The sequence below is a fragment of the Neoarius graeffei genome, chromosome 9, assembly GCF_027579695.1.
Source record: "Neoarius graeffei isolate fNeoGra1 chromosome 9, fNeoGra1.pri, whole genome shotgun sequence".
NCBI classification, from domain to species: domain Eukaryota; kingdom Metazoa; phylum Chordata; class Actinopteri; order Siluriformes; family Ariidae; genus Neoarius; species Neoarius graeffei.
In genome coordinates, this window is record NC_083577.1 from 18772446 (window position 1) to 18799654 (window position 27209).

A 27209-nucleotide genomic window follows, 5' to 3' on the forward strand; every position below is an offset into this window, starting at 1 on the left:
GCATCTTTGAATGCTTCAACTTGCAGCCAAAATGCGTCAATTGTCTGATCACCTGAGAAGCCGGCTGAAGCAACGTTTCTCCACTGGCACTCCAAGGTGTCGTATGAGCACAAGAAGTCGTCAGTGGGCAGATCTTTAACTCCTGGCCTATTTGTCGCGGACATCACAGAGGTCGGGCAAAACAGCTCCAGTTTGCGCAGCATTTCCAATGATGCAGGAAGGCGCATTTGATATTGCACCAGCACTTCCTTTAGAAAGTCAAAACACCGAGATAAAATCCTCTCCTTCACTTCTGGTGCTAATGTACTGGCCTCCAACTGCCGCTGGAAGTCATAACCCAGATCTGCGTCCTGGTGTGAAAGGTAGAGGCTTGATGATTTCAGGTCAAGCTCCCTGAGATGACTGTCATTGTTCATGCGTAGTACGCTGGGCTTCACAATTCTCCTCAGTGTAGACATGTATTGTCTGTCAAGATCTCTGAACACACCCAGTGAATCTCCAGTTTCCAGCTGAAAATATTTGTTCACAGTCTTGATCTCAATCAAGACAGGCCGGAGAAAGTGCATGTACATCCTGTTTGATTTGTCACTCTACATATCATTCAGAATCCTGGCAGCATAGCAGTGCTCTACGCCTGATGCCAAACTGAAGTGTAGCTTGAGGGCATCTTCCTGATCTAAAATCCTCTCAATGCAATCTGCGATCACCAACCATCGGGTTGAGCTGGGTGATATTAATTTAAGCGGACAGCCGCCATCATTAATAGCCCGGTAGATGCTGTTATAATCACTCTGGCGTTTTGCAGAATGCGCAAACCAATTGTACGTTTCCCTGATCATGTATTCCAGGTTGCTTGGGAGAAGTTGCATTGCTTTGTTAGCAACAATGTCAAGTGAGTGGCAAACGCAGCGAATAAGCTGCAAGCTAGGCTGCTTCTCTTTAAGAAGTGAAAAAACTGAATGATTTTTTCCGACCATAACACTTGCGCCGTCTGTGGCAATGCCCACCATATTTTTGATGTCCAGTCCGTACTCACCGAGAAAAGTCACTATTGCATCTGCTATGCCACAAGCATCTGCGCTGAGCAGGTTGACCAGCCCCAGGTAGGTACTTACAAACTTGCCGTGTTTCTGTGAGCGGTACTTCACACAAATGCAGAGGAGCTTGTTCACTGATATATCCGTGCTCTCATCCAGGTAGAGAGAATACGGAGACTCACCGATATCCTCCTTTAACTCATCTCTGAAGTGCGGTGCCAGAACTGATGTTATAACGGCCGTACATTTTGTCCTGTGCATTTTGAATGCACCCATCTCCTCTTGGAGTATCAGACAAATCATCGACAGCATTGATGGATGTATGGCAGGCAACGTAGGTTGCAACCCTAAGTTCACGACGTTTTTGATCATCTTTGATTGTGGCTTGTCCTGCACCAGATCCCGCTGGGACAGCAAAGGCTTTAATGCTGGGCTGACAGCGAGACTTGTGCTTTTTTTGTAGCACCATGTTCTTTCAAGTCGTTGAGGTGTGCTCTTAATTCAACATTACAATACCTGCAACGAGCCCTGCTGTCGTCTGCTGGGATAGGCGCGATCCAGGTTTTTAATTCAGGGTCGGTCTCCCATTCCTTCCTGTAAAGTTTTTTATATTTTCCCCACTTCGGCATGATGACTATTTCGCTACCAGAATACCAGCACAGAGCCTAGAACGACTAGGATACCAGAGTTGAGAGAGCGCGGGCTTCTGCCTCAGGCTTCTGCGTCGGCGCACTACGCTAGTTTGTTGATGTGACGTCACGTTGTTATAGCGACTGAATAACTCACTGCAATGACCATAATACGAGTGAGTGATGTATACTGAATTTTGTATTTGTATTGTTTTTAAACCATAAAATAAGGTTTGTTGTGCAGTTTTCACAATATTAAAAAACCGCCAGTTGTTGGCAAAAGCAGCCCAAATTGTATATACCCGCCCAATGCATTTTTTCCCCGCCAGATGTAATCAAAAGTAGCCCAATTGGGCGGAAAACCGCCCAATCTGGCAACACTGTCTGCTACCGAGTGTACTTATGAACACCTCAAGCCCCTCCCACAGACCTGGCTCCAGACCTGAGCCCCCTGTTCCGGGCGAGCTATCAGTGTCCTTGTTTTTAATCTTTCCTTATGAGGGTCTTCTGAATTGCTTTTTTGTCTGGTACTTCACCTAGAACCAGTTTGCCTTGGGAGACCCTACCAGGGGTGATTACCCCCAGCAACTTAGCTTCTAGGATCACTGGAACACACAAACCCCTCCACCATGATAAAATGGATATTGAAGGAGGGGCCTAAAAAAAACAGAAGAGCAAATTACTGACTATGATTTCCATCTCAATTTAATCAGATAGTATTTAACAGTGGTGAGGTATCAAATACATGCATATAGCCATGTATTCTAGTGTCACACTTATAAATAGGCTCTGGTGGTTGAAACAAGCTCACCTTTATATTTCATTTATTTATTAAAAATTCTTTCCTTCCAGACTGTGAGGTTTGCAAATCCTTTTTCTTCAACAAATGTGAGGTTCATGGTCCAGCACTCTTCATCCCTGATACGACTGTTCCCATGGGAGTCCCTGACCGAGCCATACAAACACTTCCTCCTGGACTAGAGATTCAGAATTCCAGTATTCCTGACGCAGGCCTGGGAGTGTTTAATAAGGGGGAGACTGTTCCAGTTGGTGCACACTTTGGACCCTACCAGGGAGAGCTGGTTGACGGAGAGGAAGCTGTGAACAGTGGATACTCCTGGGTGGTGAGTTTTTGTAAATTTGTGATAAATGGCACAAGAGCAAGGTTAGTTCAAGGCTTGGGCAGTATCTCCTTTTTCATATCTTCATACCATCCTGACATTTCTCCAGGGTATCTCCTGGGTTTATGGTGATGTTTTGTATTTATTTATTTATTTATATTTAAACACAACAGTTGAGCTGCTGGTGATAGAGATCATTGTAGCATGTAGTATTTATGAGCCATGGAATACTTGATAGGAAATAAGTGCTCTTCTTCCATAGATTCAGCACACCTTTCTGTAGGACCCAATGCCACGGCAGATACTGGACATTGCCACGGTGGATATCGAAACATCAGTGTGCTGAATGGAGATGATCTGTTTGGCAGTTGAAAAAAAAAATTGGCTAATGAATTGCTTTTGTAGTTGGAAGAAGACATCTCAAGATAAAGTTATATGTGGCAATATTTTCATGATTCCAGATCTAGTTGTATTTAACTAATTGCCTATAGAGCAGCATCGGACTTGTCCAAGAGTAAATGGGATTGCCAGTGTGGAAGTTGAGTGCTAAGTGAACACAGAGACAATTTCTTGTTGACATCTCTGTTTATTTCAACACCACCACTCCACTTCCTCATTGTTACAGAACACACAATGTAATCACTGCCTAAGTTGCATGGGAAATGTAGTTAACCAATCACCATCTTTCTCACCAGTAGATTGACTGGTGGTGCGTGCTGTGCACTATATCACCTCAATACAGCATCTCCATATGTTTGATAAAAAGAGGATTTCTAAATACCTCAGTATCGCATAGTACCTTGTCTAATATATCGTTCAAGCCTCGTTAGTTCATTTCTGACTCTTAACCATATATGGATCCCTTTAAAAGTATTTGAATGGCAAGGCCAATTCTTTTGTGTTTTTGTTTAAACGTAAGACATTTGGATTTGAGATCAAAAGATAAATGAGTTGAGAGATTAAAGATTCGGCTGTATTTCCTGATATTTACATCTAGATGAGTTGAACAGCTTAGAACATAACACTGTGTCGGATCACCCGATGTTTAGGTCAGTAAAAGTATTGGAATAGATGGTCTTAAAAGTAAATAACACTTAATATTTGGTTGCATGTACCTTGCTTGCAATAATGGCATCCAGATGGCTTTTTTCCAAGCTTCAGCTTCTTTCAGTTGTTGTTTGGTTTGGGGCAGGGGCGATTCTAGCATCTGATCTTTGGGGGTGCTTAGCCCCCAGAGCTGACAGAGGCACCTGGCTTGAACGACAGTGTTTCCACGTTTATTCCGCATTTAGACTAGACTTAACTAGACAAGAAGACTAGACTTATGCAATGTTTTAACAGAAGCTGACCCAATAAACTATGATATCTACACATTTACAACCACTGACACAAATATTTATATTTTTAACTTAACAAGACCTACTACTGCATTTGTAATGTTGGAGCTATTCATTTTGAACAGTGGTAATTGTTAATGTGTTATTGTGTAATAATAGTGTGTATTATGATTTTACATTAGTTTACGTTAGTTTATATTTTTTGTTATATTTTGGTAGTGTTCTTTTGAAAATGTAGGCTATATCCAAACCACACTCACTGTCACCCCCCCCCCCCCCACCCCCCCACCCCCCCCAGACAATGACCAGGGTTTGGATTTGTGAATGATAAGCAAACGTAAATGCTATGTTACATTAAATAAAATTGACTAACACACGGTGGTCTAGCACCGTAGCACTTGTACAGCTCTGCACAAAAGTATCTCGATATGGATGATAAATGTCGTTTTTATCATTCTGTTCATAGACCAGGGAACATCAATATTGCATTATGCATATTATTGTGTTGTGTTTAACAATTGTAACTCCAGTCCGTACCTTCACATCTCGCTATGCCAGTAATACTCAGGTGCTACTTCGAGTTCCTCATCGGCGTGGAATCCAGTTAAAAACTAGACAGGGACACTCTAACGAGTGCAAACCCCGCCTTTTCCCTATTAAAATACATTGGGCGAAAATTTCGAAGTTCTGCCATGACCTTGACCTTTGACCTCCAAAATTTAATGGTTTCCTTCCTGGGTGATTGGCAACACGTACAAAATTTGGTCCAAATCGATCCATTGGTTCTTGAGATATCTTGCAGACACACAGACAGACAGATACACACACACACACACACACACACACACACACAGACTGACGCAGGTGAAAATAATAACCCCTCCGACTACTGTCGGCGGGGTTAAAAAACACCATGTCGTAGCAAGCACTCGCGCGGACAGGCAACCCAATCAGAGGGGACGCAAGGAGGAGAGGTATTTTACTGGTCGTAGAACTATCACGTAACACGTGAATTCAAGAACACACACACGCCCGCGCACACATTCATTGCGCAGTGTGCAAGGGCACTTATTTCTGAAAATTACGTCCAAAAGCAGTGTTTTTGAGGGTGCTGAGCTAGGGGGTGCTGAGCTCGTTTTTGGGGGTGCTTGAGCACCCCCAAAAATAGGCTAAACACGCCCCTGGTTTGGGGGGTTTCTCCCTTCAGTCTTCTCTTCTGGCCAGGCTAAAACCTTCCACTGTTTCTCCTGTTGAAGTCCTTTATTGTGATGGTAGTGCACTTTAGGACATTTTCTTGTAGCATGATGAAGTTCCTCTGAATTAGTTTAAATGCATTTCACTGTAAATTGTCATGTCTGTTTTATTTGTATAATGCTTTTAACAATAGACATTGTTGCAAAGCAGCTTTACAAAAATATATACACTTCGGATATCTTATTTTAAACATATATGAATTTATAAACATATATTCCTAATGAGCAAGGCTGAGGTGATGCTGGCAAGGAAAAGCTCCCTGAGGTGACATGAGGAACAAAGCTTGAGAGGAAACAAACTCGAAAGGGAACCCATCCTCATCTGGGTGATAACAGATAGTGTGATTTATGAATAACTTGCTTCAATAACTGTGTCCTATATGTTCAAAAAGTGCAATTGTGTAACCAGGAAATTTATTATAGTTTTTACTATCCTGTTATATACTATAGTTTTTGTAGTCTATTTTGTTGACGTTATCAAATGTTTCCTGAAGGATACTTGAGTGCAAAAATGTTCATGACAACTGCAGACCAAAACTTATCATGGCAGTTGTCGTCCTCAGCCATCATACAAAATTGTTTGTATTAATTTTCCAAAGCCATTCTTTTAAGTCTATCTTTAAGCCCTTCTCCACAGGAGCAAAGTAATGAGAACTCCAGCCAGAAGTAGGGCATCAGGATGCATCAGGCAGGTCCAGAGAACAGGAATGGTCAGCATCACTGGTATCTTGGGAGTGGCATGTGTAGCTATAGAGCAAGAGAGAGATTGTTAGGCATGCTCATTTTCATGTAATTGTTGAGAACAGTGTACATGGTGAATAAAAATCCATCACCATGAACTGAGAGGCTTCTGTTGAAGAAAGAAGCCCCTGCTCCAAAATTGACACCTTCAAGCTCAAATAAAGTTTGCAGCTGACTACATGACCAAAGAAAAAGTGTTTTGGAGGAAGGTTTTATGGTCAGATGAGATGAAGATTGAGTTGTTTGGCCACAATGAACAATGCCAAGAACACTGTACAACTGTTATGCATAGTTAAAGTAAATGGAATAATGAATAAAAAGGTCTACCTCGGCATTCTTCAGCATAAACTCAAACCATCAGCTTGATGGTTGAAAATATGTGGACTGTGCTTAAAAGTATGATCTGTGCTAACAAATATAATTGAACACAACCAATTCTGCCAAGCAGGGTGGTCAAATATCCAACCAGGATTTTGCCAGGCACTTGTTTATGGCTACCAGAAGTGTCTGGAGAAGGTGAAACTTGCTAAGGGATATTTACCCAGAGATTAGGTGTGTAGTTGGTATGTTTTTAACCCTGTATGTGTAGTTTTGACCTTGTATTGATTTCAGAAAACCCAAAATAAATTAAAACTTTTACAATCATTCTGCCATGGAAAAAGAACAATTCAAATAAATCATTGAAAGCCCAATGATGAGTGCATGTAAACTTCTTACCACCCAGTTGTATAGAATGTCTTTGTATGCTGTAGCATTACAGTTTCCCTTAACTGGAGAAATGAGGCCCAAACCTGTTCAAGCATGACAATGTCCTTGTGCACAAACCGAGTTCCATTCAGACATGGTGTGCCAGGTTTGAAGAGGAAGAACTGAGCCCTGCATCGAGCCTAACCTCACCAATGCTCTTGTGGCTGAATGGGAAATTTCCACAGCCATGCAGCAAACAACATAGTTGTTGGGGTCAGATAGGCTGGTTTGAGTATTTCAGCAATTGTTGATCTTCAGTAAGCTGGAGTTATCCAGGCAGAACTGCCCACCTGTAGTCTCGGATTCCTGCTCTTGACTGACTGGAGTGAAACCCAGTGTGGGCTTCTGCTGTTGTAGCCCATCTCTCTGAAAATTTCACGTGTCCTGTGTTCCTAGATGCTTTTATGCTCACTATAGTTGTGAAGATTGTTAATTAAGGTGCAGTAGCCTTCCTGTTAGCCTGAACCAGTCTGGCTGTTCTCCTCTGATCTCTCTCTCTCTCTCTTGCTGGAAGTTTTCTTTTTGTTTGGTTGATCGTTTTCCTTGCTTTACAGGGTAAACTCTAGAGGCTGTTGTATGTGTGAGAATTCAAAGAAATGATCAGTTTCTGAAATACTCAAACCAGTCCATTTGGCACCCATAACCATGCCATGTTCAAAGTCAAAGTTTGCATTTTGCATTCTGATGTTTGATGTGAACCTTTAAGGGAAACTCCAGTATTTTTTAACCTGGGCCGCATTCAGTGTCTGTCGTCGATTATTGGACAGGGACTGTATACTCTGGCTCAAGTAAATAGGGATGGCCATCAAATACAAATGTTTCATTCATATTGTCATATTCAGCAAAATATTCAGGCATTATTTTGGAAATAGACTTCACAAATTCTGCATGACTTCTCCATTTGTAAACATCAGAAAACCACCCCGTGTGATAATTGACTGCAGTCACTTGAATGGGTAGCTGCAGCAGAGATTGGAAGATGGAATAGGTACAACTCCGATTCCAAAAAAAGTTGGGACAAAGTACAAATTGTCAGTAAAAACGGAATGCAATGATTTGGAAGTTTCAAAATTCCATATTTCATTCAGAATAGAACATAGATGACATATCAAATGTTTAAACTGAGAAAATGTATCATTTAAAGAGAAAAATTAGGTGATTTTAAATTTCATGACAACACATCATCTCAAAGTTGGGACAAGGCCATGTTTACCACTGTAAGACATCCCCTTTTCTCTTTACAACAGTCTGTAAATGTCTGGGGACTGAGGAGACAAGTTGCTCAAGTTCAGGGATAGGAATGTTAACCCAGTTTTCTTGTCTAATGTAAGATTCTAGTTGCTCAACTGTCTTGGGTCTTTTTTGTCGTATCTTCCGTTTTATGATGCGCCAAATGTTTTCTATGGGTGAAAGATCTGGACTGCAGGCTGGCCAGTTCAGTACCCAGACCCTTCTTCTATGCAGCCATGATGATGTAATTGATGCAGTATGTGGTTTGGCATTGTCATGTTGGAAAATGCAAGGTCTTCCCTGAAAGAGACATCATCTGGATGGGAGCATATGTTGCTCTAGAACCTGGATATACCTTTCAGCATTGATGGTGTCTTTCCAGATCTGCCCATGCCACACGCACTAATGCAACCCCATACCATCAGAGATGCAGGCTTCTGAACTGAGCGCTGATGACAACTTGGGTCGTTCTTCTCCTCTTTAGTCCGAATGACACGGCGTCCCTGATTTCCATAAAGAACTTCAAATTTTGATTCGTCTGACCACAGAACAGTTTTCCACTTTGTCACAGTCCATTTTAAATGAGCCTCTGCCCAAAGAAGACTTCTGCGCTTCTGGATCATGTTTGGATACGGCTTCTTCTTTTTTGAACTATAGAGTTTTAGCTGGCAATGCCGGATGGCACGGTGAATTGTGTTCACAGATAACGTTCTCTGGAAATATTCCTGAGCCCATTTTGTGATTTCCAATACAGAAGCATGCCTGTATGTGATGCAGTGCCGTCTAAGGGCCTGAAGATCACGGGGACCCAGTATGGTTTTCCGGCCTTGACCCTTACACACAGATTCTTCCAGATTCTCTGAATCTTTTGATGATGATATGCACTGTAGATGATGATGATGATATGTTCAAACTCTTTGCAGTTTTACACTGTCGAACTCCTTTCTGATATTGGTCCACTATTTGTTGGCACAGAATTGGGGGGGGGGATTGGTGATCCTCTTCCCAACTTTACTTCTGAGAGCTGCTGCCACTCCAAGATGCTCTTTTTATACCCAGTCATGTTAATGACCTATGCCAATTGACCTAATGAGTTGCAATTTGGTCCTCCAGCTCCAATATTTGGCATAAAATTTCAAAATGTCTCGCTTTCGACATTTGATATGTTGTCTATGTTCTTTTGTGAATACAGTATCAGTTTTTGAGATTTGTAAATTATTGCATTCTGTTTTTATTTACAATTTGTACTTTGTCCCAACTTTTTTGGAATCGGGGTTGTAAAACAATTAGTGTAGAAGCAGTTGTTTTCTACAGTTTCTTTACACTTATTGAGGTAAACAGATACAGGTGTATCTCTCTTGGATCCTTTCCACGTTGTCAGACACTTAACATTGGTGAAAACAAGCGGTTTACTTTGACATGGGTGTTTGCCCTGTAGGATTATATTGTATAACCTTTTTGTGGTTGCTGGTTCCAGGGTTCTAACTCAATACTGGATCGATTTTGATTGTTTTTGTCCCTTGTAAAAATTTGTATGCAAGAAGATGGGAAATTATATCAAGATGGCGGTGCGAACGGATGCAGCAGCCCCTCTCTCTCCGTATTTAGTGTCTAAAAGTGCATGTTCCAGTGTATGTCTCTGTGCTTTATGTCTATGCATATGTGCGAGTAGTGCACTTGACATCGGTCACAAGATACCATTGCCACTGCCTTCTCGCTACAGGAAATATGACCAAACATCTCGCCTTGGACCAGAAAGTCATTGAGGAACTTCGAGGCCTGGGTCTTCTCTGCCGGGCTACTACATCACCAGACTCACCTGCTGTGTCTCACCCAGAGAGGAGGTGCTAGAAGTGGTGAGAGAGAAAACAGAAATGTGGCAAGCGTGGAGGCAGCCAGGCTAGTCATTAGCCCGCACAGACCCGCCATACTATCCTTCATTCTGGCCAATGTATGCTGACTAGATAACAAAATAGATAACCTAGAACTCATGCGATCTGCGCTACGTGATGTGAGGGACTGCTGTGTTTTCATCTTTACGGAATCCTGGCTGAATAACAACATCCCGGACTCCGCTATCCAGCTAGCTGGGCTAACATGCTACCGCGTTGACCGAGCCTTTATGGAAGGAGGCAAGACCCATGTCGGGGGAGCGTGTGTTTACATCAGCGATGCTTGGTGCTGGAATGCTACTGTTGTACACAAACACTGTTCTCCGCTGGCGGAGTTTTTCCATCATCAAGTGCCGACCCTTCTACTTACTGAGGGAGTTTACGTCGATTATGCTCGTTGCTGTTTACATCCCTCCCACCGCTAACACCAATGTTAGGAGCGAGGCACTCGATGAACTCTACCAGGCCATCAGTGAACAACAGACAGCGCACCCAGACGGATTCCTCATCACAGCAGGAGATTTCAGTCATGCAGATTTAAAGGTTTTACTGCCCAAACTACATCAACATGTGGACTTTCCAACAAGAGGTGACAACTTACTGGACTTGGTGTACACAACCCACAAAGGAGCTTACAAGGCCTCCCCCCTCCCCCACCTGGGTCTCTCTGATCACATCACCATCATGCTGATACCTGCATACCCTTCCCACTCACGTGACCTTCGTAAACGCGACCGCCATTTTGGACATGAAGAAATAACGGTTTATGGCACAGACCCTTTCGGTTCTCGCTCATCTAGCTGCTACAACGACTGCTTAGACTGCAACAATAATACCTAACACACATTTAAGTATCCATCGTAAAGACGTGAAACTTGTCGAGTGACGAGTGTGTTCATTGATAAGCTAACACAATCTAAAAGTAGACACCATCACACTGCCCTGGCGCTGTGTACAGTTTACCTTCTATGGTTTGTGCACTCACTATTTGCCATTACTTTCTCCAACCCAGTGTTCGAACTATGCCGATATTTTCGGGGGGTCCCTTTTTTTTCCCTTGGGGGGGGTGCTTGTGCTTGTCTCAGAGCGTGGATCTCCAAACACATGAGAAGCCTATCTTACGCACATACAGTGGGGCACAAAAGTATTTAGTCAGTCACCAATTGTGCAAGTTCTCCCACTTAAAAAGATGAGAGAGGCCTGTAATTTTCGTCATAGGTATACCTCAACTATGAGAGACAAAATGAGAAAAAAAATCCAGAAAATCACATTTGTCTGATTTTTAAAGAATTTATTTGCAAATTATGGTGGAAAATAAGTATTTGGTCAATAACAAAAGTTCATCTCAATACTTTGTTATATACCCTTTGTTGGCAATGACAGAGGTCAAAAGTTTTCTGTAAGTCTTCACAAGGTTTTCACACACTGTTGCTGGTATTTTGGCCCATTCCTCCATGCAGATCTCCTCTAGAGCAGTGATGTTTTGGGGCTGTCGCTGGGCAACACTGACTTTCAACTCCCTCCAAAGATTTTCTCTGGGGTTGAGATCTGGAGACTGGCTAGGCCACTCCAGGACCTTGAAATGCCTCTTACGAAGCCACTCCTTCGTTGCCCGGGCGGTGTGTTTGGGATCATTGTCATGCTGAAAGACCCAGCCACGTTTCATCTTCAATGCCCTTGCTGATGGAAGGAGGTTTTCACTCAAAATCTCACGATACATGGCCCCATTCATTCTTTCCTTTACACGGATCAGTCGTCCTGGTCCCTTTCCAGAAAAACAGCCCCAAAGCATGATGTTTCCACCCCCATGCTTCACAGTAGGTATGGTGTTCTTTGGATGCAACTCAGCATTCTTTCTCCTCCAAACACGACAAGTTGAGTTTTTACCAAAAAGTTCTATTTTGGTTTCATCTGACCATATGATATTCTCCCAGTCCTCTTCTGGATCATCCAAATGCTCTCTAGCAAACTTCAGACGGGCCTGGACACGTACTGGCTTAAGCAGGGGGACATGTCTGGCACTGCAGGATTTGAGTCCCTGGCGGCGTAGTGTTACTGATGGTAGCCTTTGTTACTTTGGTACCAGCTCTCTGCAGGTCATTCGCTAGGTCCCCCCCCATGTGGTTCTGGGATTTTTGCTCACCGTTCTTGTGATCATTTTGACCCCACGGGGTAAGATCTTGCGTGGAGCCCCAGATCGAGGGAGATTATCAGTGGTCTTGTATGTCTTCCATTTTCTAATAATTGCTCCCACAGTTGATTTCTTCACACCAAGCTGCTTACCTATTGCAGATTCAGTCTTCCCAGCCTGGTGCAGGTCTACAGTTTTGTTTCTGGTGTCCTTTGACTGGTCTTGGCCATAGTGGAGTTTGGAGTGTGACTGTTTGAGGTTGTGGACAGGTGTCTTTTATAGTGATAACGAGTTCAAACAGGTGCCATTAATACAGGTAATGAGTGGAGGACAGAGGAGCCTCTTAAGTTGTTACAGGTCTGTGAGAGCCAGAAATCTTACTTGTTTGTAGGTGACCAAATACTTATTTTACCGAGGAATTTACCAATTAATTCATTAAAAATCCTACAATGTGATTTCCTGGATTCTTTCCCCCCATTCTGTCTCTCATAGTTGAGGTATACCTATGATGAAAATTACAGGCCTCTCTCATCTTTTTAAGTGGGAGAACTTGCACAATTGGTGGCTGACTAAATACTTTTTTGCCCCACTGTATCACGCGGACTCCACACACGCATCGCGTCTGAAGTCATAACTCATCAGGGAAAATCGTGTCCGCATTGGCATGTTCAAAAAACAACCTCGCGTCAACAATGATACCACACGCAAGAAAAAAAAAAAAAAAAAGTCAGGCTACTCAACACATCTGATCCACAGCAGCACCAAAGCATCACTGGAAATCATGTCAACAACCAATCTTCCATTTCAACACACGTCAACAAACAAATGGCACCACAAACATGAACAAATCGGTCAGGCTACCGATTCCAAACCCACAGCAGACGAATAATTAAATGCATCTTACCTTAAGCAGAATCGACCACAAAGGCCTGGGCTTTTCTTCCTTGGCTGTTGGTCCCGAAACCCATGACGTGGACAGGCGATGACCTGATTTAATCCATGATGTGATACTGATTTGCTGGGTCAAATCGCTCCAGTGGGGGCCCATTTAAATCCACAAAAAGTAGTGATGACAGGCTTTTCTCATGCAGTCTGTTGCAGGTTTTGCTCATCCTGCTGCATGCTGACAGCGGGCCCGGTATTCCAAGCAGGTGCAGCGATGGTGGTTGCAGACGATTGTCCACTGTCATCTGCTGAAGAACCGTCTTGCTGCTCCTCGGAATTTTTACTTTTCTTAACAAATCCAAAACTCGAAAGAGTACCTTGTTTTCTTTTCGACATGGCTAACGCTGAAGACTAGCACTCGCATGATCTGAAGATGCACCAAATGATAAACACTTTCTCAACCTACTGCCACACCCACTACAAACATTGTAGCAAAACAACCGTGGGAAAGAGGGGCAACTACGGAAACATGGATAGAAGTTGTGGGAAAATTCTGGGGACACAAACTAGTAGAAAGGAAGTGTGTTGGCACACTTCCTTTCTACTAGTTTGTGTCCCCAACCTGGCAGCAGCAGTCGTTGTCATATCGGTTTATTTTATCTTTGATGTAAACACAACACTTCGGATATGCAAATGCTTCCCGTTACACACGATTGCTATGTCAATAAACATCATTTTGACAATATTTTAGAGACCATCCATCTTCTCCGTTGGTCAGCATCTGTTGGGATCCGATAAAATGATAAATCTTGCCTTGTGTGTTGATGGTTACTACATCCAGGTGCACAACAATATAATGGCATGATGGAAGTCTTGCTGAAAGTAAAAACTTTCTTTGATGGCTATATTCCTTTCGATGCTTCGCCGTCATTCCTCGTTGTTGGCTGTGGTAGACTACTGGTAGTTCATGTCCAAAATGGCAGCCGCATTTGTCGTGACGTCACGTGGGATGGGTCCATAGACCCAGAGTGAGAGCCATCAGCCCAACACAAAAGGAGGTACATGTGTGGCCACAGGGGGCCTCCTATGCTTTGAAAGACTGTTTTAGCACTACACACTGGGAAATTTTCAAAGAAGCAGCCACCTACAATGACCACATAGACTTAGAGGAATACACCGAGGCCATCACAGCATACATCGTGAAATGCACTGGTGATGTTACTCAGTGCAAAACACTGTTCATGCTAACCAGAAGCCTTGGCTGACAGAAGAGGTTCACAGGCTCCTGCAGGCTCGGGACGTAGCCTTTAGGGCCGGTGACACCGCAGGACTAGCAACAGCCCAAGCCAACCTGTCCCGCGGCATCAGGGAGGTAAAACGTCAGTACAGCAAGAAAATATTTGAACACTTCAGCAACACCAGAGATGCACAGTCTCTCTGGCATGGCATTCAAACCCTCACAAACTACAAACCCCCATGGACCTGTGAGAGTGACATCACATTGCTAAACTGCCTAAATGACTTCTTTGGACGCTTTGAAATACAAAACAGCACACCAGCACAGATTATCATTCCTCCCCCGGATGAGCAGGCTGTATGTCTGGCTCCAGCCAGTGTGGAGAGGACCCTCTCCAGGATCAACCCCCGTAAGGCAGCTGGACCAGACAACATACCTGGTCATGTTCTGTAGGACTGTGCCATGGAGCTGAGACCTCAATGATGTCCTTACTGACATCTTTAACGTCTTCCTGAACCAAGCTGCTGTCCCCACGTGTTTCAAAGCTACAACCATAATACTAGTGCCAAAGAAGCCCCTCCCATCCAGCTATAACGACTATCGGCCCGTAGCACTAACTTCCATTATCATGAAGTGCTTTGAGCGACTGGTCGTGCAGAACATCAAGTCCATCCTCCCTCCCTCTCATGACCCATTCCAGTTTGCATATAGGTCAAACAGGTCCATACAGGACGCTATCTCCGCTGCTCTACACTCAGCCCCCACTCACCTGGACTCAAAGAACACCCATGTGCGAATGTTGTTCTTGATTTACAGTTCAGCATTCAACGCAATCATTCCCCAGCAGCTAATACAAAAACTCGGACATTTGGGACTCAACATCTCTCTTTGTAACTGGGTGCTGGACTTTCTTAAAGGGAGGCCACAGAATGTTTGGGTCGGCAGTAACACCTCCAGGACCATCATGCTGAGCACAGGGGCCCCACAAGGGTGTGTGCTCAGCCTGCTGCTCTTCACCCTGCTGACCCATGACTGTGTACCAATCTACAGCACCAACCACATCATCAAGTTTGCGGATGACATGACTGTGGTGCGCCTCATCACTAACAACGATGAAGCCAACTACAGGAATAAGGTGAGCCAACTGGTCCAGTGGAGTAAAGACAAAAATCTCTTCTTGAACGTTGGGAAGACCAAAGAGATTGTGGTCGACTTCAGAAGAGGTCATTCACAGCATCCCCCTCTGACCATCGACAGTGCTGCAGTGGAGAGGGCGAGCAGCACCAAATTCCTAGGGGTGCATATCACCTGAGGACCTCTCCTGGTCCAACACCACCACATCGCTGACCAAGAAGGCTCAAACTCGCTTCTACTTTCTCCACAAACTGAGGAGTGCATGAGTCCCACCCCCATCATGTGCTCTTTCTACGGGGCACCATTGAGAGTGTCCTTACTGGCTGCATCACTGCGTGGTATGGAGGCTGCAATGCCTCCTGCTGGAAGACTCTGCAAAGCATAGTGAACATGGTCAGCAAGATCATTGGTACCCCTCAGCCCTCCCTTACGGACATCTATCACTCCCATCTCACCCGCAGAGCCATCAGCATCGCTGGTGACACCTCCCACCCTTCACACTCGCTCTTCAGCCTCCTGCCCTCAGGGAAAAGGTACCGGAGCCTCCGGGCCTGCTCCACAAGACTACTGAACAGCTTCATCCACCAGGTTGTCAGGATGCTGAACTCTGTCCACTACCTGCCCCTGGTCTGCAACACATTCATTCACACAAGAAACTCGATCTCATCTGTTTGCACATCACTACAATCATTTGCATTCCTGTTGTATCTGCTGCTGTTGGTCATTTGCACTACTGTTCATATACACCTCATAAGCTACTCTTCTAAGCACCTTCTCCATTAGATATTGCACTGTTTGCACTACTGCTATTTTGTACATTGTTTGATTTTAGAGTGTATTTTTATCTGTCTGTCTGTCTATCTGAATCAGAAACACTTTTATTTTCAGGTGTGCGAACACACACGAGGAATTTGACTCCAGTACTACTTAGCTTTCATAGTACAACACAGATAAAAGCGTACACACACAACGAACAAACAAAACGCAGGAATGGTGCAATAGTAGGGAATAATAGGAAATACAGGGAGAGAGTCTAACTGCAGTGATCTTCAGGGGAAGACTGTTGCTCCAGCAACGACCTTGAGGCAGTGCTGGCTGCGAGAGCCAAAGATAAGATTGAAATTTGGTTAGGCTTGAAACGGGTCGACGTTACCCTGCTCGTCCATTCTGGTCACTATCTGTCTATCTCTGTGTGTGTGTGTGTGTGTATGTATATATATATATATATATATATAATAATTATTAATTTTTTCTTAATATAAATATTTTTTGATCTGATTTTACAAGTAAGTTGAGAGAGAAACGGCATTTTGATTCTCCTATATGAACTGGATGTATAGTCAATTGACAATAAAAATCTTTGAATCTTAAATTGGGGCCCAAGTTAAAAAATCCCGGAGTTTCCCTTTAGCTGAAGCTCTTGAGTTGTGTCTGCATGATTTTATGCATTGTGTTGTTGCCAAATGATTGGCTAATTTGATAATTGCATGAATGAGCAAGTGTACAGGTGTTGCTATTAACGTGACAAGTGAGTCTGTTAATTTTGTTTAAAGCAAAAGATTACTATTGCCTTTACAATGTTTAGTAGAAAATATTTGCATGGAACATCATACTTTTTGCTGCAGAACTCTTAAATTGAAGGCATAGATTTATTTAATGCATGAAATGTACATTTTTTACAGATATACAGGAGCGACCAGTACCACAAATACATAGATGCCAAGAGAGAAATGTATGCTAATTGGATGAGGTGAGGAATATATTGGTTATTTGGTCCTTGCTTAGTCTTTGATTTTCCGGTTCTTGATTTGTTGGAAAAACTTTGTCTTTCTCCTCTCACTGATATCTCCCCATGCTTTCTCTCCCTCTGTGTTTTCATTTCTGAGATTTTTTTTTTCTTTTTACCTTTTCTGATGCTTTGACTCATTTTCTAGGTATGTGAATTGTGCTCGTAATGATGAAGAGAAGAATCTTGTGGCATTTCAGTATCGCGGGGGGATTCTCTATCGTTGCTGTCAACCTATTAACCCAGGACAGGAGCTCTTGGTGTGGCCTGAAAAGGAGTATGCCAAAAATCTTGGCCCTACATTTGACTCACTCTGGATTAAAAAGTGCTTTGAAAATGGTAAGGTTCAAATGTAATATTTTTACAATAAATATTTTATTTTAAAACTCATTTTATTATTAACAGCTAAATAAATGTATTTAATCATTCCATACCAGTTTATCAAATGTCTCCCACCTGGCCATGTCAGATTTGCCTAAAAAAATTCCAGGTTGAAGATATTACAAAAGTACAAAATTTCTGGTTTCTACTGTTATTAGTTTTCTCAATTTTTTTTTTTTTTTTTTATAAAGGGACAGAGTTAGGGGGTGTTTTGAAGTCTTTTTCTAGCATTATGTATTGAGGGGCCATTTTAAAATGGCAATATCTAGAAAAATACTTGAGCTAGGTCCTTCAAATGTGTTATAAATATCTGGTACTATGACTATGAACTCTCAGGAATGTAGCTCAACTTGACCATAGAATGCTGGGTGCTTAAATTTCCTAAAAATATCAACTGTGTGAATTCTGGCAGCAGATTTGAAAACCTATAGAAAACCACAGTTTTAACCATAGGGAACTGATAATATATATGCAGCTTCACATATGCAAGATGAAATATGTTGTCTGAAATAGTCTAAATCAGGTGAATGGTATCAGAGAAAAAACTCACATGCCCACACATTTTCATCCAACTTCAGTGTCTTCACTTCAACTTCCCCAGGTATGATGCCATGTACCAAATTGACTTTTTTAGGAAGAGCATGTTTCTGTTTATATTATATCCAGAGTTTGTGATGGTGTTCTTCATTTTCCCCAAATGCATTTTTGAAACACTCCTATATTTAAGTTCGGCGGCCACTTTGTGTATATAGTACATTTCGTGTACAACAGTGCAGGGCTCGGAATTCGTATATTTTTTCACCAGCCAGCCGGACTAGTTACCTTTCAAAGTAACTAGCCAAACAGAAAATCAACTAGCCCAAATTTGTTCATGTATGAATTTTACTCGGGTGAAAGTAACTTTTATTTCTTGCCGGTATTATTATTTTGAGTAATAGTGCGCACGCACAGCACGCCGAAAAATACACCTAATTATTTATTATTGTCTATCATTCACTAGGACTTCTTGTCACTCAGTAGTACTAGTATAGTACTTTATCACTCTTTCATCCACCTGTATCAGTTTTTGATTATAAATAAATTGCAAACACATCATTTCAACAAAATCGTTTTAATTACATTTTTTAGCTGAACAGTTGAAAACTAACTTTTCATTTTGGACATTCTGTCTACTAAAACACTTTGGATACCAGCTGCGCACGTTGGCGCAAGATGGTTAAGCAGTGGGCTACGCGCGCGCACTCGCACGTCTATCGAGTGAAACACGGAAGGAATTCACTTCAGACAGAATTCAGAGACAGGTCAGAACAAGTTATATGCAATGTATATTGAGGAAAACGTGTTGCTTTTGGTAAATTGACGTTAGCTGGTGTGTTATGCTGAAAGTGCATTTTTTTTTTTTTTTTTCCCAGAGACAGTACATCTTTCTTTCCGGTACGGCCAAATCTTTTAGTGGTACGCCGGAACGGCCAGGACCGGCTTACTTTCACCCCTGATTTTACTTCTGTCAAAAATAACACAAAAGAGAGTAGTTGCCATTGTTCATGACTAATGTGCATTTATTTCAAGAACCGGATTATTTTGATACTGTTGTTAAATACATAAATGAGAACAGCACAGAGCACTATAATATCAACAAATAATATATTGGACTTTTTTCCCCATCAGCGGGTTAGGGGTCTGCAAGTTGCGATGTCTGTAAACCAATCAGGATGCTCTTTGTCTAGCATGCACTTCATGAACAGGCACACACACAGTCTCAGTCGCGCATTCCGTCATATGCGTGATGCAGACATTAATGTTTCGCGTGCACGCGCTTGCTCGCTTGCTCTAGATTCCGGGAGATATTCTCCAATTTGCGGGCATCAGGGAGCCACTATCAATATGCGGGAGACTCCTGGAACTTCTGGGAGACTTGGGATGTCTGTTATATGCATGTGCAGTAGTGAAAAAAACGACAGCCTGACCGTCCTGCCAATAAACACATCGATTAACACAGACACGGCACATGCTTAATATGTGGCGGCTTTAGTTGACGGTGTGTCTGAATTTTCGCTTCATATATCTTTTTTTTATTTTCAACTAGCCAGCCGGGCTGGCTAGTGACAGGAATTACTCGCCAAATGACAAATTAAGTCACCTCGGGCGACCGGACCACCGCGAATTTCGAGCCCTGCAGTGGCATGCAAAAGTTTGGGCACCCTTACTGAAAATGTTTGTTACTGTGAATAGTTAAGTGAGCAGAAGATGAACTGATCACCAAAAGGCATAAAGGTAAAGACGACACATTTCAGCATTTTCTGCAAGATTTTTTTTTTTTTTTTTTTTTTTGTACAATTGGAGAGTGAAAAAAGAAAAGGAACACCATGTGAAAGTTTGGGCACCCCAATACATTTGAGTTCTCAGGTAGCTTTTACTAAGGTTCCAGACCTTAATTAGCTTATTGAGCTGTGGTTTGTTCTAATTCTTCATTAGGAAAGGTCAGATGATGGCAGATTTCTTAAGCTGTATAAATTCTCTGACTCCTCAAACTTGTCCCTATAATCAACAGCCATGGGCTCCTCTAAGCAACTCCCTCGCATTCTAAATAATAAAATAATTGATGCTCACAAAGCAGGAGAAGGCTACAAGAACGTAGCAAAGTGTTTTCAGGTAGACGTTTTCTCAGATTGTACAACCCCGATTCCAAAAAAGTTAGGACAAAGTACAAATTGTAAATAAAAACGGAATGCAATAACTTGCAAATCTCAAAAACTGATATTGTATTCACAATAGAACATAGACAACATATCAAATGTCGAAAGTGAGACATTTTGAAATTTCATGCCAAATATTGGCTCATTTGAAATTTCATGACAGCAACACATCTCAAAGAAGTTTGGATAGGGGCAATAAGAGGCTGGAAAAGTTGAAGGTACAAAAAAGGAACAGCTGGAGGACCAAATTGCAACTCATTAGGTTAATTGGCAATAGGTCATTAACATGACTGAGTATAAAAAGAGCATCTTGGAGTGGCAGCGGCTCTCAGAAGTAAAGATGGGAAGAGGATCACCAATCCCCCTAATTCTGCGCCGACAAATAGTGGAGCAATATCAGAAAGGAGTTCAACAGTGTAAAATTGCAAAGAGTTTGAACATATCATCATCTACAGTGCATAATATCAAAAGATTCAGAGAATCTGGAAGAATCTCTGTGCGTAAGGGTCAAGGCCGGAAAACCATACTGGGTACCCGTGATCTTCGGGCCCTTAGACTGCACTGCATCACATACAGGCATGCTTCTGTATTTGAAATCACAAAATGGGCTCAGGAACATTTCCAGAGAACATTATCTGTGAACACAGTTCACCGTGCCATCCGCCGTTGCTAGCTAAAACTCTATAGTTCAAAGAAGAAGCCGTATCTAAACATGATCCAGAAGCGCAGATGTCTTCTCTGGGCCAAGGCTCATTTAAAATGGACTGTGGCAAAGTGGAAAACTGTTCTGTGGTCAGACGAATCAAAATTTGAAGTTCTTTATGGAAATCAGGGACGGACTAAAGAGGAGAAGGACGACCCAAGTTATCAGCGCTCAGTTCAGAAGCCTGCATCTCTGATGGTATGGGGTTGCATTAGTGCGTGTGGCATGGGCAGCTTACACATCTGGAAAGACACCATCAATGCTGAAAGGTATATCCAGGTTCTAGAGCAACATATGCTCCCATCCAGACGACGTCTCTTTCAGGGAAGACCTTGCATTTTCCAACATGACAATGCCAAACCACATACTGCATCAATTACAGCATCATGGCTGCGTAGAAGAAGGGTCCGGGTACTGAACTGGCCAGCCTGCAGTCCAGCTCTTTCACCCATAGAAAACATTTGGCGCATCATAAAACGAAAGATATGACAAAGACCTATGACAGTTGAGCAACTAGAATCCTACATTAGACAAGAATGGGTTAGCATTCCTATCCCTAAACTTGAGCAACTTGTCTCCTCAGTCCCCAGACGTTTACAGACTGTTGTAAAGAGAAAAGTGGACGTCTCGCAGTGGTAAACATGGCCTTGTCCCAACTTTTTTGAGATGTGGTGTTGTCATGAAATTTAAAATCACCTAATTTTTCTCTTTAAATGATACATTTTCTCAGTTTAAACATTTGATATGTCATCTATGTTCTATTCTGAATAAAATATGGAGTTTTGAAACTTCCACATCATTGCATTCCGTTTTTATTTACAATTTGTACTTTGTCCCAACCTTTTTGGAATCGGGGTTGTAATGTTAAGAAATGGCAGTTAACAGAAACAGTGGAGATCAAGCTGAGGTCTGGAAGATGAAAACTTTCTGAAAGAAATGCTTGTTGGATTGCTAGAAAGGCAAATAAAAACCCCTATTTGACTGGAAAAGACCTTCAGAAAGATTTAGCAGACCCTGGAGTGGTGGTGCACTGCTACTATGCAGCGACACCTGAATAAATATGACCTTCATGGGAGAGTCATCAGAAGAAAACCTTTCCTGCATCCTAGCCACAAAATTCAGCGTCTGAAGTTTGCAAATGAACATCTGAATAAGCCTGATGCATTTTGGAAACAAGTCCTATGGACTGATGAAATCAAAATAGAACTTTTTGGCCACAATGTGCAAAGGTATGTTTGGAGAAAAAAGGGTGCCAAATTCCAAGAAAAGAACACCTCTCTAACTCTGAAGCATGGGTGTGGATCGATCATTCTTTGGGGTTGTGTTGCAGCCAGTGGCACAGGGCACGTTTCATTGGTCGAGGGAAGCATGTATTCGAATAAATACCAGCAAATTCTGGAAGCAAACATCACACCATCTGTAAAAAAGTTGAAGTTAAAAAGAGGATGGGTCCTACAATAAGACGATGATCCAAAACACACCTCAAAATCTACAATGGAATACCTCAAGAGGCACAAGCTGAAGGTTTTGCCATGGCCCACACAGTCCCCTGACCTAAACATCATTGAAAATCTGTGGATAGATCTCAAAAGAGCAGTGCATGCAAGACAGCCCAAGAAACTTGTAGAACTGGAAGCCTTTTGCAATGACGAATGTGTGAAAATCCCCCAGGTAAGAACTGAAAGATTATTAGCTGGCTACAAAACGTGTTTACAAGCTGTGATACTTGTCAAAGGGGGTGTTACTTGGTACTAACCATGCAGGGTGCCCAAACTTTTGCTTTGGGCCCTTTTCCTTTTTTGTCATTTTGAAAATGTAAAATATGAAAATTAAAAATTGTTTTTGCTTAAAATATAAAAGGAATGAATCATCTTTATGCCTTTTGGAGATCATTTCATCTTCAACTTCCTTAACTGTTCACAGTAACAGGAATTTTGACCAGGGGTGCCCAAACGTTTGCATACCACTGTATATACTATATACACTTAGTGTAAGTGGTTAGCATGGTCGCCTCACAGCAAGAAAGTTCTGGGTTCGAGCCCAGCGGCCGGCGGGGGCCTTTCTGTGTGTAGTTTGCATGTTCTCCTCGTGTCTGCGTGGGTTTCTTCTGGGTGCTCCAGTTTCCACCACAGTTCAAAGACATGCAGTTAGGTTAATATGAGACGGCCTTGGTCTGAGGCCAAGTTTACATTAGACCGTATCTGTCTCGTTTTCTTCGCGGATGCACTGTCCGTTTACATTAAAACGCCGGGAAACGGGAATCCGCCAGGGTCCACATATTCAATCTAGATCGTGTCTGGTCCGGTGCTGTGTAAACATTGAGAATACGCGGATACGCTGTGCCGAGCTCTAGCTGGCGTCGTCATTGGACAACGTCACTGTGACATCCACCTTCCTGATTCGCTGGCGTTGGTCATGTGACGCGACTGCTGAAAAACGGCGCGGACTTCTGCCTTGTATCACCTTTCATTAAAGAGTATAAAAGTATGAAAATACTGCAAATACTGATGCAAATACTGCCCATTGTGTAGTTATGATTGTCTTTAGGCTTGCCATCCTTCCACTTGCAAGTGGTAAGTGATATGCACTGAGATCTCACACACAGCAGCTCAGTCCCGAATCACTGCTCGTGCACTACACTCGCGTGCTCTGTGAGCTGCGCAGGGCCGGAGTGCGCACCCTCCAGAGGGCACTCGCTTTTCAGGGCGGAGTGATTTGGAGCGCAGGATGCCTGCGGAGCTGAGCGTATCCGTGTATTGGTGTTGCTCTGTGCACGCTAATCGTTTTAAAAACGTTAATCTGATGATCCGCTTTATACGGTCTAATGTAAACCCCACCTGAGATGCCCTTGAGTGAGGCACCTAACTCCCAACTGCTCCCCGGGCGCTGTTAGCATGGCTGCCAGCTGCTCTGGGTATGTGCGTGTGCTCATTGCTCATGTGTGTTCACTGCTTCAGATGGGTTAAATGCAGAGAGGAATTTCACAAGTGTGTGATGAATAAAGTTGTTGTTGTTGTTCTTAGTAACACTTGTAAAAACAAAGTGTTTTCAAGATAGAGGGCTAAAATTTCACACAATGCTTCTCATATACTAGGTAAAATAAAATGTGAAAGGGGAGGGGAGGTGGTGGGTTATGGGGCATCATAAGTGGAAAAGCATCCTTGCAAGGGAACATTTCTGCTCTGCAGAACAGTATCCTCTTGAGACCACATTTCTGTATGCAGAGCAGAAATGCTCCCTCACAAGGATGCTTTTCTGCTCGCATTTTGTTCTGTTGGCTTGTATCACATGCATGTGCATGGTTTTTATGTGCATGGGTTTTGAGACTAATTAAACACCATATTCAAGCCAGGTGCAGGATAGCGAGAAGAGCTAATCAGTCTACAGAACATTATCCCGGAAAGCGTGAGGGTGATCAGAGGTGTTTTTTCTACAGAAGTATGACAATTTTATGTTCCTCTGGTTTTTGCCTTTCAACTCTCCCATGGATACCATTTTCTCCCATGGATACCTGGTTTCTTTCTAATGGTGGAATCATGAATGCTGACCTTATCTTGGGTGAATGAGGTCTGCAGTTTCTTAGATGTTGATCTGGGTCCTTGGGACCTTTTGCATGAGTCGTCAATGTGCTTTTAGAGAAATTACGTTGGCCACTTCAGATTCACCACCATTCCAAGCTCATTTGAAGATAATGGCTCTCCCTTTGGAGATAATGTTGTTTGCTAGTGTCCTAGAGCCTTAGAAATTGCTTTGTAATCCTTTCCAGACTGATGTATTTTTATAACAACTTTCTCCTCTCTTCCAAAATTCTTTTGATCATGACATCGTGTGCTAATTGTTGAGATCTTTTAGCCTACTTCACATTGCTGGAATGGTCCTATTTACATGATATGTATATTCAACAGCATCAGTAATCTATCCTGGTTGTGTCTAGTCTAAATTAACCAAATTATCACTTACATTTGGTTCATTGGTTGAGTCACTAAGGCTACATCCACACGACAACGGCAACGAGATGTTATTAAAATATCGCGTCCACATGGGCAACGGATCAGTAAAATATCAGGTACACAAGGCAATGCAACGCTTGCTGAAAACGATGCAATACACATGCCACACCTCTAGGGGCGCTGTAAGACAGTCCCTTCGGAGACACCAGAACAATAGAAGTAAGGACGCGTGCACATAAACTATTATGCGCGAGACTTCATATTAGCCCCAAAGTCAGAAAAATCTGTTCGTAAAATTACATTATAATAACCAAATACAATGAAAAGTATTTTTCCAGTCTCATCTGTGAAAGGTAATCCCATGTGATCTCGTTTGGACGGCAAACCTGTTGGTACAGTTAAACGCAGCACATGAATGAGGCATCTTTATTCTCCGCTTTGACCCATCCAATATGGCGGCGAGGATGACTTATGATTCTACGCGGAAGGCGGCGTCTTTAATGGTCCGGAATAAATTGAATGCTACACGTTGATGGATTAATTTGTTCTTCTACGCCCTTTTTGAGGAATGTATTGTAGGACTTAAACCAACATCTGAAGAGGTGAGATCGCTCCTTTTTTTCCCTATTTTTGCTGGCGGGATTGACTCTGCCCTAAGGGCTATTTTCTCTCTCTCTCTCTCTCTCTCTCTCTCTCTCTCTCTCTCTCTCTCTCTCACTTTGCACCATTACACAATAAATATTCACAGTGAAAATATTTTGTAAGCGCGTTTCATGAACCAAGTTATAGGATTTGTTGACAACTCGCATCGAGTTCGTTACACTTCTACCTGGCGTGAAGCACATGTGGTTGTGACGTCATCGTAAACAAATCCATTCTACTCATCCAGACGACTTTGCAACGGCGCCGTTGCCAGATCTTTCCACTCTGGAACCCGTTCTCAAAAGATTTCGTTTTGGGGCACCCAAAACGCCGGTGCCGTGTGGACGCCAGGCCGAAACGATAAACAATTTTATCGGATTCACCTGAATCCGTTGCCGTGTGGACAGGGCCTAAGGAGTCTTTGGAAAAACAAAAAACACACAGGGTCAGTTGTTGGATAACTTTTTTTCCCTTTCAAAAAATAAAATGATCATTTAAATATTTATTTTTTGTTTATTCAGTTGGCTTTGTCTTCTATTAAATTTAGTTTTAAGATCTGAAGCAGTTAAGTGTGACAAATGTGTAGAAATACAACCCCATTTCCAAAAAAGTTCGGACGCTGTTTTTACGTTTACACAATGTGGTGATTTGCAAATCATGGAAACCCTATAGTTCATTGAAAATAGTACAAAGACAACATATTAGATGTTGAAACTGAAAAATTTATATACTTATTTTGTATTTGATGCCAGCAACACTTTTTACAAAAAAGTTGGAATAGGGACATGTTTACCACTGTGTTGCATCACCCCTGTTTTAAACAACACTCTCTAAACTTTTGGGAACTGAAGAGACCAGTTGCTGTAGATTTGAAAGGGAAATGTTGTCCCATTCTTGCCTGATATAAGATTTCGGCTGCTGAACATTTTGGGGTCTCCTTTGTCATATTTTGCAATTCCTAACACATCACATGTTTTCAGTGGAAGACAGGTCTGGATTGCAGTCAGTTCAGTTTAGCACACAGACTCTCTTACTGTTGAACCATGCAGTTGTAATACATGCAGAATGCAGTTAGGCATCATCTTGCCAAAATAAACAAGGTCTTTCCCTCCAAAAAAGACATCATCTGGATGGCAGCATGTTTTGTGGCAAAATCTATATATAAATCATTCAGCATTAATGGAGCCTTCCTGGATGTGCATGCTACCCATGCCATGTGCACTAATGCGCTCCATACCACCACAGATACTGGCTTTTGAACCGTGTGCTGATGAGAAGCTGAATGGTCCCTCTCCTCTTTAGCCCAAAGGATGCGGTATCCATAGCTACTACTTTTTGCATATGAGGAAGCTGTGTAGCTATGCAGTTTCAGGCAGGCGCTGCAGTCATCTGACTGTGCAGTTGTAATACATGCAGAATGCATGTATTGGTCAAGTCTAGGATTTTGTCCTTGGGTGGGTGGAGGGTGGGGCACTCGTGTAGAATGTGGTGTGTGGTCTTATTGGTGGGTCCACATATGCAAGCTGCTAACAGCCGCAGCCCCCAGTAGTACATGTTGGCATTGAACCGGTCGACTCCTGTGCATAGCTGGTTCAGGGTGACCCATTCTCTGCGTGGTAGGTCTGCACCTGGTGGCAGCTTCATGCTAGGAATTCGAGGGGTCTGCCGCCAGCCAGT

At 42.6% G+C, this 27209-nt stretch overlaps 1 protein-coding gene across 5 annotated transcripts in view; it reads left to right on the forward strand.

The window, feature by feature from the left end:
• Positions 1 to 27209, forward strand: part of LOC132891505 (histone-lysine N-methyltransferase PRDM9-like) — an 82962-nt gene that overhangs the window by 25654 nt on the left and 30099 nt on the right. For all 5 annotated transcript variants that reach the window (XM_060929155.1, XM_060929158.1, XM_060929154.1 and 2 more), the window contains exons 5-7: positions 2519 to 2790; positions 17057 to 17124; positions 17309 to 17499. In XM_060929155.1, the coding sequence (XP_060785138.1) occupies positions 2519 to 2790; positions 17057 to 17124; positions 17309 to 17499 (531 nt within the window). The remainder of the gene's footprint in view (positions 1 to 2518; positions 2791 to 17056; positions 17125 to 17308; positions 17500 to 27209) is intronic.